The sequence below is a fragment of the Callorhinus ursinus genome, unplaced genomic scaffold (genome assembly GCF_003265705.2).
Source record: "Callorhinus ursinus isolate GAN/ISIS: 27379988/994484 unplaced genomic scaffold, GSC_fseal_2.0 scaffold11, whole genome shotgun sequence".
NCBI classification, from domain to species: Eukaryota; Metazoa; Chordata; class Mammalia; order Carnivora; family Otariidae; genus Callorhinus; species Callorhinus ursinus.
In genome coordinates, this window is record NW_027397073.1 from 26,870,098 (window position 1) to 26,882,300 (window position 12,203).

The window sequence follows — 12,203 nt, forward strand, 5'->3', positions numbered from 1 at the left end:
ATACTGGCTGTGCTTTCACAAAGCCATCGAATCTGTGTATGATGGGCAATAGGCATAAAACATAACCTAGAGTCATATTTTGAGTCATATCCAAGAAAATGCTTAGGACCCACTTCCCCCCCAAAAAACTTACTTTATAAATAATAAGTTTTGAAAGAATAATTTCCTGCTCTTCATATACTGAAACCAATAAAGGAGAGACTTCACAGTGGAAAAGAAAAAACACAAAAAGAGGGCAGGCTCTGATGATCAGCTTTTGATAGTTAACTTACTATCCTAAGAAAACAACCTTAAACATTAATCATTTTTGCTCTCATTTATAGAGCATGAACGTGACCTCTTAGATAACATTCCTACTTATTTTTCTTAAGTGAAGATGAAATGAATCCTTGGCTTCAGGGAAACACCTGTCAGTCTCCCTTGCTTTTTTGAAGATTAATGTTTGCAATTGGTCCTAGGAAGCAATCAGTCTTAAATGCAAAAGGATTCTAGCACCAGTTCTTCTGTTGAGAGATGAACCAACATTAAGACAAATGAACACAGGACCAAAGACTACAGTGAAATGAGGTAAGGATCTGATTATTCCCAAAAGCTTCACAGGACAGGTACCAAAGAAACTGTTCCAACAGTTCCGTAACAGAAAGGCCTATTCTGTATGCATTCATCTTCCTAGGGCAATTACCAATGAGGCTAGTAGAAGAAAAGGAAAAAGGACCAAGGACAAAGAAAAATATTGGCAGAGGGTCATAAATTAAAACTTCTGCAAAATTAAATGGGCACAGAGGAACTAGAGGTGCTGGAAAAGTCTCTATCTCACTGGCGAAGAACATCTTGTGAAAATGGACTGTCCCAAAATTAACATCTAGAAATGATAACATTTAGGTAATGTCTGGAGTTAATCACAGCAATACAAGATAGCCATAAAAGATGCATTCAAACCGTTAGTTCAGAAGGCATGCTTTCTAGTCTATGACTAGAAGAAACACAGAAACTAAGAGAACATATCAAAATCTAAATTTAAAAAGCAGGGAAAGATATTAACATGCGAGAAAAGAAGAACTGTTTAAAAAAAAGACACAACATAACTAGAACTACTGAGTCAATGTGACACAAAATGCTTCCAATATGGAAAAATGGCAACACAATTCAAGTCAGAGCAATCCCAATCCCAAAGAGAACAATTCAAGAACCACGTCTGAGTTTTTTAAAAACTCTCAGAAAGCCCACAGCAAGGTAGAATATCAAAAGAAAAAATAAGAACAGGACAACCAAATCCACACAAAACATCTATGCATGCAAATCAAATTAGAAAAGATGTGGATCAAAACCTAAAACCTTTTTCCAAGCGATAACCCTGCCAGAAGCCCATCAATACTTCATAACTGCAACCCTAGACCTGTAAAAGAAATAAATTCCAGATGAGATACAGGCAGCCAAAGTGGTCACTCTGAAGCAACCAAGAGAGCTTCTCCCCCCACCTGCTTCTCAGATTTTTAAATCTCAAATGTTTAAAAGACTGTCAGGCTTCATCTAAAGAAAGTACTGGAAAAATGTTCAGAAAGACACAAAAGAGCCAGTGAGACTCTATTCAGTGCTAGGCCCAAAAAGCAAAATAAAAGATCCCCTCAGAATGACACAGGAGTCAGTTCAAAGTACTCAAACAAAACTTGCCAACTGTACATTCTATCATATGGGCAGTAATCACCATCTCTGAGATTTCATAATCAATTTGTCACCTCTAAGATAGCATTTCCACAGGATTCAAACCAAAGGATCAGAATAAAACATATCCTGATGATCCAGAACCTGTAAGGAAAAAGTCCTTGAAAGTAACATTACAGCGTATTATTTACAACGTAGCCAGTCACTTGACTTAAACTTAAGAGTGGAACAAACAGGTCTATAGAGTAAAATGACAAGCTGGATAAAAGACCTATTAAGTATGGAGACGGGTATACTAGAGAAAGAGAGAGGGAGTGAGAGTGAGTGAGTGAGTGAGTGTGTGTGTGTGTGTGTGTGTGTGTGTGTGTGTGGTGGGTAAGAACTTAGAATTTAAATTTCCAAGTTTTAACAGAAATATAATGATAATTTTAATTCCAGATACCAAAATACTGGTAGAAAAAAAGAAGCTGAAGAGTTTATGATGGAAGAAAAGCTGAACAAAGAAGCCAAGAAGAAAGGTGGCTCACTCTGTAACACTTCTAGGCACAAGTAAACAGTGAAGAAGGGAGATCTGATAGAAGTTAATAGAGAACTGGACCAAGTAATATGTCTCAGAGACAAAGAGATCAGGTAAGCAACACAGGTTATTACCTACTCTTTGCTACTTCAGTAGGAACACATGACTAACAGTGAATTAAAACATGAAATGTAACTCAAGAGGAAGTTGGTGAATGGATAATGTGCTCCTGGCAAAACTGAAGATAATTTACCTCTATCAATTTGTTAATAGGCAAGATAAGGTTTATGGTAGGGATTAAAGGATAATCATGTCTTCTATATTGTAAGGAACAATGGTAAAATAAATAATGGCAAACACATGCTAAAGTAAAGGAAAAAATCAGAAGCTCTATCCTCTCATCTGAGGGATAAGTCGGCATGCAGCGAATAGATAAAAAGAGAGAACAGGAAAAAGTTCTTGACTAAGGAAGAAAAAAAAGGAAAAAGAAGGAGATTAAGGAAAGACTGAAGAATGAAAATTCTTTCCCACCAGAATAGGGGAAATAACCATTAAAAACGGGAAAGAAAAAAGGAAGCAGCCATGCAGACATACTTATGGCATAAACACAGGAGAGAGGAGGAAGTGTTTAAGTCTGATAACATCTGAGTACGGGCCACTTTTGGGGAGAAGACATATTAAACAGTGACTTAACTCTACATCCTTAAAGTCCCAACAGGTACGACCTGAAAAATGCTCTCAGAAATTAGGATCAGTTCTCATTAAGACAAACATAGCCTCAAGTTACACACATGTGTATTTTGCCTGCACTCTCCACTCCTAAGTTCACCTTTTATATACATGACAGAAGAAATGCTGGTAAATGTTTTATTACCTTTCTAACCAAAGAATAAAATCAGATCTAAGAGCCAGGTAATATAGATACTGTATCATATACCTACTTGGGGCAATCAGGAAATCACAACTTAACTCTTGTGGCCCAGGAGAAAAGTTGTTTGCTAATGTAGAATACAGATTTTCCAAAGTCTACATTTTTGTTCTTTAGTGTGTGTGTGAAATGTTCCTCAGGAGTACCGCTGAGAGGGCTATAACTAATTCTTAGGAACATTATCTTAAAGTGAGAGTCAGTACATTTTTTCTACAAGGGGGTAGAGGTAAGTATCTTGGGCTTTGAGGACTATGAGGCATCTGCTGAAACTTCTCAACACTGTCACTGGAGGGCAACAGCCATAGACAATATGTAGATGAACAAATATGGCTCCGTTCCCATAAAATTTTATTTATGGATAAATGCAATTTATTTGAATTTCTTTTCATATAATTTTCACATGTCACAAAACCTTCTTCTTCTTTTGATCTCCCTCCCCCTACCCTTAACCATTTAAAAATGTAAACCAGTCTGTGCTTAAGGTCCATACAAAAACAGGCAGCAGACCAGATTTGACCTGTGGGCTACAGTTTGCTCACCCCTAAACCTAAAGAATGACAAATTTCAAAAATTTTCGTAATACTACACAAAGTTGACATCTTGTGGCTTTTTTTAATCCTAAAAAAAGAGGACTGCCTGAGTCACATGAACATCACTAGAAATCTACTATGTTAGGAACAGACAGAGCAACTCACAAGTTTTAATGAAAGATAAGGAGAGGTGCTTTAGGAAACAAGCAATAGAGGTATGATGTCTGATGTATATTTACCAATTGTTTGCTCCCAAAAGATTTCCAGATAAAGTGAAAGGCAAGAAAATATGAATGACAGGGGGAAAAGTAGGGTGATACTTAAGCCATAAGAGAAAAATCTGTCAAGCTATCTAGACATTTGCTAAAAATAAAAGAGGAAAACATCAGTTGTATTTCACATACATGTATGGTTGAAAAGTTTTTGAAGGAGACAATATGCAACATATTCTGAAGCTCATATCATGTCTAATCAAAAAGCATTTTTTAAGCCAAAGGAAGCTGAGAGATAGCTCCCACCATTCATGCCAGCCATGCCATGAGGACTACCATTTTCTTCTCACTTGGCTTCTGGTTAAAATCAAATTCACATTTAAAATATCAGAATGCTCCACTTAATATCTTACCTTGCATGTTCCTGAACTCCCACAATCTCCACTTCACTATCTGAAGAGGCAATATTAATTTCTTCATTGAGAGGTGCATTGCCAGCTGATGTCTTGTCACTTGCTAGGAATCCTGGATCCAAATGACCTGAGAGAGAAGGAGGAAAAAATAAGCTCTACAGTTTGACTTCTTACAAGCAGCATGAACAACTCATTGACAGATTTCCCATCAAGGTTTAATCACAGAAACAGGACTGCTGTAAGAGAGCTCACCAGAGTGAAACTGTCAAGTCTCTGGCTCTCTATTCCTTAGGAAGAAAAAAAAAAAAAACCAACTTTGAGTACTTTAGTAAATAGGTATATATAAACTGTGATAATACTCTATTTTATTCCACAATGCTTTTTGCATTCAACTCCTGTCTGTTTTAAATGACCTGTATAACAGGTTTGTCACCACCTAGGGGGCAACAGGGTTCTCTACTGCTAACCGGTGAATTTTAGTAGAACAAAATTCTAAACCAGAAATGTTCAAAGGCATAAGTGGAATAAATAACAGAAATACTCACTAATATCATATTTATACTGGAATGCTTTATGAAGGATTTAACAATTTTAAATTTTAAACAATTTTAACAGTCTTTCTCAAAAGGAATGGAGAGCTGACAAAATCTAAACCACATCTAAAAGAAAAGGCTAGAGGCAGATCACAGTTTTTGTTCCGAGCAACTGAAATATAACCTGTACGTTGCTGACAGTTCTTATTAGACAGAAGGAAACCACATACTCTTGGAAAAGCGTAACAATTTGTGGCATTGGGGCATGTAAGAACTTTTTCACAAGGGGCTTCACAAAGCATCTATTACATGGTGCAGTAAAACACACTCTCCAACGCACCGAAAACATGAGCTTCATAGAACTCTCTCAATAAAGGCTAAGAGCAAGCAGCAAAGTACACAGCAATATAAACAATTCTAACAAGAGTTAAAATAATTCAGTCTATGTACCCAGCTCTTAAGTGTTCTGGCCTTTCGGAAATTTAGAATATCTAGGAGTTATGAAAAAACCGAGTTGTAACAGGTACAAATTTTCAATTACTCTTTAAAAGGTATTTTTATTTAAATATATTGTCATCTGACACAATATTATGTCTCTATATTTAAAAAAAAAAAATCCTTGGGGCAGCTGGGTGGCTCAGTCGTTAAGCGTCTGCCTTCGGCTCAGGTCATGATCCCAGGGTCCTGGGATCCAGCCCCGCATCGGGCTCCCTGCTCCGCGGGAAGCCTGCTTCTCCCTCTCCCACTCCCCCTGCTTGTGCTCCCTCTCTCGCTGTGTCAAATCAATCAATCAATCAATCAATCAATCTTTAAAAAAAAAAAATAAAATCCTTGGTGACACCTCATATAAACCACGATCAGTAAGATTTTACACACACGACTCTCACTTCCCCCTCCCTCACCCCTTCACATCACTCATTCCAATGCTTCAAGGTCACTGAGAAACCTTGTACTTTCATACTCCTGAGAACTTTCAGTATAACCCTTTTGGAAAGTTATAGACAGTCCCAAAGCAAAAGCCTTCTAATTTTTAAACCCTCTGACCCTGAAGTCCCATCTCTGAGAATTTAGCCTAACGGAAAAAACTTTAAATAAGCAAAATGCAATGATGTCCAAAGACAGTGACTACTGCCTACGAAGAAACTTGGGGAAGTGTATGCATAACACAGAAAGTGTCACATATAACACTATAAAAATATTTTGGTGCTGGGTGAAAAGCTGGTAAAAGGCAATCAAGTTTGAATATAACTGTGGGTCTTTTTTTTTTTCCTTTTTACAATTCTTTAATATTATCTTTTTTTATTCGGTTGACTATGATGCATATGAGAAAACAGAAGACCACAAAGCTTAAAATGGCTCCCAGATACAACTGGTGATTGAGATTATATTACAGTCTGCAAGGGCTTGACTTTCTCTATTAAAGAACAGCAGAAATAGGATTCTAAATATTGGCAGTGGGGAAATAACTGAATCCGACGAGCATATGAAAGGCAGCATTCACCAGACAAAACCCAGTTTTGTTAAATCTGGGGTGGTTGCTTAAATGGGGAGTATGTATGGTTAAGTCTTGATTTGGTAAACTCAGATTCTTGCTCTGACCCCAATACCTTGCTTGTGGTCAAGTGTTTTGTCCAATTTCTAGTTCAATGTTGAAGTTACAACTATTATCACATGTACTGTTCCTACTGCACTGCTAGGAAGAAATATAAATTGATAGTCTTTTTTCAAACCTTCAACTTGTCCATATTCAATCTTTTGAGCAGCGTTGCTTTGTACAACTATAACAATTTACCTCATCTATTTGTTCCTACAATAAATACTTGTTTATGACAGGCTATGCACTAGGTGCTAGGAATATTACGGAGAACAGAGACAGGAGGTATATAGTGTCTACCCTCAACTAGCTCACAATATACTCAGGTATTATAAAAAGCAGTCCATCATACTATGGCTTGAAAATTGCTCTGTTAGAGAAGTAAGGAGTACGTTTAAAGACATAGAAAAGGGAAATTTCCCAGGCTTGGGAATAATCGAGGATGCAGAGCTCTTAGGGAAGAGTAGGCACAGGTGAGGAAAAGTAGCAGTAAGGAACACTGTGTTGCCCTTTAGGGTATAAAAATTCATTAAAATGTGGGGTAATGTAGTAAAAACAGCAATGGGAAATGAGGCTGGGAAAGTCAGCAGGGCTCAGAGGGTAAGGTGTCTGGACTTGAACTTGAGAAGTAGGAAACCACTGAAGAATTTAAGCAGTGACATGATCTGGTTTTCCATTTTCAAAAATTTCCTTTTGGAGTGTACAAATGGAACTAATATCAGGGCAGGGAATATGAAAGGCAAGAAAACCAGTTAGACTGCTATAGTTTCCTGGGTGAGAAAGGACTATGGCCTAACTAGTAAAGAAACAAAATGGGGGGATACTATCTGTGTACATGTATATACAGAGGGTTAGTAATGCTGGGAATCAGGCAAATCAACAAACAAACTTAGCAAAAAATAATGGCTAGGTTTCTGCTTTAGGTAACTGGACAGAGTTACAATGCCCTTCAGTGCACCAATGAACAAATGAGGGTGGTTGCTCAGGACATGATGATGGCGTGCCTCTAAGATGTCCAACAGGCACAGCTGGGGTTACTATTCTAAAGCTCAGGTCAGAGGTCTGGGGAGGAAATAGAGTCCTCGGCAGTAGGTGGGAAGGCAAAGGGCAGCAGAGGAGTGAAGGAGGCCTAGAACAGAACCCTGACAAACACCAATAATTAAGGACGGACAGATGAAGGGGAGCTCACCAAGTTAAGTGAGAGGTAGGAAGAAAACCTTAAAATATGAAGCCAGGACACCATGGAATGAGCATTTCTAGGAAGAAGTGCTTATCAGTGCCCAAAAGAGAGGCCCAATGAGAAGAGGGACTAGGTAGAGTCCACTAGAATCAGCAATAAGATGACCATACATGTACCTTGGCAAGAAGAGCCTCAGAGGAGTGACAGGGCTAAACCCCATGTAGCAAAGCAAGCTGAAGAATAACAGAAAGGAAGGAAGAACAGACACATTTTAAATAGTTTGGCTATGAAGAAAAAGGCAATAGGATAGTACTGAGCAAGGAAAATAGGTTTGAGGGAGAGGGATGTGTGTGTATGAAGAACTTTAAAAGATGGGAGAGACCCGGCCATATGTGGAAAAAAGGCAGAGCAGAAACAGGCATGATGGCAGAAGGCTGAGGCAAGGGTCATCTGTGAAGAATGCGGCAAGGCCATGTGCAGAGCACAGGTGTGGGTGGGTTGCACGGTGAGGGTTCAGAAAAGTGAAATAGCCATATGAAGACAGAACTGCCTAAGGAAAGACAGGATCTGCTGCGCAGCACTGAGAGCCAGGGTGACACTGCAGATTAGGAAGCTAACTCAACCCACGATTCTGCCGCTATTTGATTTTCTCCAGCTATGCTAAGCAGAGTGATACAGGTTCCAAGTGTGCGTCCAGGGATCAGACTATGCCAGCTAGGTGCAACAGGAAAGCCCGCTATACAGGGAGCTGGGGATATGGCACAGGAGAGCTGGGTTTAAACATGCTGGAGCAGGCAAGAAGTGACGCTAGCAGGGGGCTGGCAAAGGGCTGGGTGATGGGTCAGTGAGGCGGAAGAACAGTATAAGGGAAGTAACAGCATGAGAGTATACAAGAGCCCCCGTGGAAAAGGAGAAAGCAAGAGAAAGAGGTAGCAAGAAAACCAGTGATTATGAGAAGTAAAACACTGTAATTCTATCTTCTTGGCCACCCACAAACACAAGCCTCTGGGACCCATCCACTGCTCTCCTGTCTCATCCTCCACTCCACTGTTATTCTCCTTTGCTCCAGCCACCCACACTTACCTTCCTACAACTTTTCCACTGCCCTCTGGAATGCCAGATCCATGGAAAACTGCACTGAACTTTTCACCTCCCTGTGGAAATCCAACTCTCCTGAAAATGCCACCAACCATGTAGTCCTTGGAAGCTGCTCCTACGCCACAGTTGGGGGACCACAATCACTTACGAATACTGCCCTCCATCCTCATGTACAACACCAGCAGCCCCCATCTCCCAGAGCACTTCCAAATACTAACTACAGGACAGTTTCACCCCTCCATGGAACGTTACTGGCACCGGGGTTAGTTTCTCTCTCTTTCCACTTTAAGTCCTGCTACCATGATTACTTATGACTATGTGAGTGCTTGTTATTCATGTGGACAACCACCCCCAAATTCTCCACACCTACTCTCTAGGGAGCCAAGGCTCAAGAGGCACTTAACACTCCCTGTGGTTAGACTCATAGCAAGGGGCTCAGCCCTTACCATCCTAAAAATAAACAAGATAACTGAATTAAACCAAACTAAAAAGGCAGATTGTAGGAATCATGGTTGCTATAACTAAACTACTCCTCCTTGAAAAGACTCAAATCTTTTCAACAGTAATTAAGAAAACATGACAAGAATATGACACAATTAGTTCTTAGTATCTCTGTGCTCAGTTCTCTCTCCATAGTTCCAATTTTTTTAAATTCTTTTTTTTATCTGAGGGTAGCCTACAGTTCTAATTTATAATTCCAACTTATGAAATGTCCTGTCTCAGTCATCAATATTTCTGAATAACCAATCTTTATTGATTAGGCCCCTCATTCTGACCCTATCACCTACAGAGCCTCACTTCTGATCTGGAAATATCTCTTTGCCTTTCTTTGTTTAAAGAAAGGGGAAGAACAAAAAAATAATAAAGGGGAAGAAATGAAAAATTACTATGCTACTTTTACTCACAATTTTACTATAGTATCTTAAGAAAAACAAGGTAACTACCGTCAATATTTAAGATTCTTCTAACGTTATTCATCCATTATGGATCCAGAAACCAGTATTTTACATACCACCTTCCCATTATTACATCAAGTCAAACCATTTTGTTAGCACAATTTGGGCCATAAAAACTGTAATCCCACCCTGCTGACATTTACAGAACTTGTGTGATGTTCTAAAACTGATCACTTAAAATCAGGGTTGGCTCCTGTGGCCAGTATTTTTACTCTTTAGTCTAAAAATCAGTATAAAATAAAATAAGGGACGCTGAGATTAAGTGATGGGGGCTAAATACAAATTTCCTGGTGAATGTTAACTCTAGACTAATGATTGTGAGAGTTTTGCCACATTTCTTGTCAGAGCCATTAGATAAAATGTGCCACTCAGACAATAAGTCAGCTGCGACCCCACCAAGTTTATGGGACACCATGCTCTACGAGAGACACCAAGGCTTTCTCCAAGAGCCAGGAATATATCCCCTCTGCGGTCTATTTCAGAGCCAGGGCAATTAGTCCTTTTCTCTCAGCGTAACCCTCTTCAGTATGTCATACATTCCTTTGGGAGTTCCTGTGCACAGCTTCAGATTCTCTGGCCTTTGGGCCATCCTCCACTGTCAACCCTCCAACCCATGACCTCACAGGAATCCAATGACAGAGCAATGGCTAAAACATACACAAAACGGAGCCTCAAAGATGCTCTGGGATTCTCGAATACTGTCAGTGGCAATAATCAGTTTCCTGTTGCAGGACAAGAATAAGCCCTGTAGAAAAAGTGTAAATACCACAATTACCATATAGTAAACTGAAAATAAGTCAGAGGACTTATTTAACTATGGGGGCAGCTGGCTGTGTAGCTCTTCGGAAAGATAACTTCTTTCACTCTATGAGAAATTCTAAAGACCTTTTCAATACACAAGTCAGAAAGAAAACAGCATAAAATAATAGCTAAATTATCACGGCAAACATTTTCTTTTTGTCTTCAAAAGAAATAATGTAGCTACTTTTAAAATCACAAATCTACTGAGTAAGAACTAGTCCAAAGCCGATTTGCAGCACGTTAAAGGACAGGAGGACAGCGACATATTAGGTATAAAAAAGGTTAATATCTCAAGTCATCGTTCATTTAGCTTGAAAACAAGTGAATTATTACCTTGCATTTAGTTTTTTCAGTAAGAATGTGAAAAACTTTAAAAAGTAGGGCAAAAGAGGGTCAGAAAACTAAAATCTTAGAGTTCATAAGGACCACGTAAAAACAAGCGAAACCTGACCAAATGTGGTCTCCTTCACAAGACTGATACACTGACTTCAAAGTGCTATTAATAGAAACATGGCCATTCTGGTCTGATTATAAAAAGCCGTAGGCTAAGAACAGGAAACCCAAGATTTGTTTCTCTGCACTATAACTAGTGTTCTGGACAAATCAAGATCATCATCCCTATTTTAAGGATGGGAACATGCTCATGGGCTACCTTCTTGATAAGAAGGCTGATGGGAAAAACATATCATTTCTATAAAAGTTTTAATTTCTGGGGGGGTTCACTCTAAATAAATTTAGTTTACCACAATTATAAGCCTTCCATACCAAGAGTACTTCAGATTTCTGCTTGTTTTAGCCTTATCTACTTTTACATTTACAGTGAACTACTACTAGCAATAAGTAAAAATTAAGCCATATTCCTATTTACTGATACAGTTTCCTCAACATGTCCAACACAAGAGTTACCTGGGAGTGATTACTAGAAACAAGATTTTCCAGACCCCATACCAGATCTATGTACAGAATCCTCAGGGAGAAATTTAGGATTCTGAATTTTTAGAAGCACCCTAAGTAATTTTTATGCTCAGGCCAAGTATAGGAAATTCCTGTGGCCAGAGCAACTCACTCCGGGACAGAACAGTAAATTAGAAATTCACTGATTAGGTCCATTAATCACTTCCTTACTCAGCCTACTTCAGCATACGTACGCTAACATAATGCCGGCCAGCATTCCTGAGGTCCTACCTTGTGCTGTATTCTGCACTAAGTACAGTATGGACATTATTTCACCTAATGGGAACAATAACCTTTTGGGATGGATACTAGTTTTATCCCGGTTTGCAGAGAAGAAAAACTGAGGCTTTATGTAATTTACCTGAGTTCACACAGTATGTAAGTGGCTGCTGGTTCAAACCAGGCTGTTTGTTGGCAGCAGGCTGCTACCTTCTACACTGTTCAATTCTAGCATCAGGAAAGAAGAAGGAAACACATGACAACAGCTGAAATGGAAAGCTTAGGTCTTTTGTTGACCACTGGCTTTCCTATTATCTCAATTCTTTTCCTTGGTTAAAACTAAAACTGAAGAGTAAAAACTCTTTTCCATATACAAACATCACCTAGGATGCTTGGGTGGCTCAGTCAGTTAAGCGGCTGCCTTCGGCTCAGGTCATGATCCTAGGGTCCTGGGATCAAGCCCCACATCGGGCTCCCTGCTCAGCTAGGAGTCTGTGTCTCCTTCTCCCACCCCCGCTCTCCCTGCTCACTCTCTCTCTCTCTCAAATAAATAAAATCTTAAAAAAAAAATCATTGTCTAATTGCCTGGAAAAAGAGGCAAGCTAC

At 39.2% G+C, this 12,203-nt stretch overlaps 1 protein-coding gene across 3 annotated transcripts in view; it reads right to left on the bottom strand.

Moving 5' to 3' along the window:
* Positions 1-12,203, bottom strand: part of ARK2N (arkadia (RNF111) N-terminal like PKA signaling regulator 2N) — an 82,084-nt gene that overhangs the window by 7,692 nt on the left and 62,189 nt on the right. For all 3 annotated transcript variants that reach the window (XM_025886522.2, XM_025886523.2, XM_025886521.2), the window contains one exon: positions 4,263-4,389. In XM_025886522.2, the coding sequence (XP_025742307.1) occupies positions 4,263-4,389 (127 nt within the window). The remainder of the gene's footprint in view (positions 1-4,262; positions 4,390-12,203) is intronic.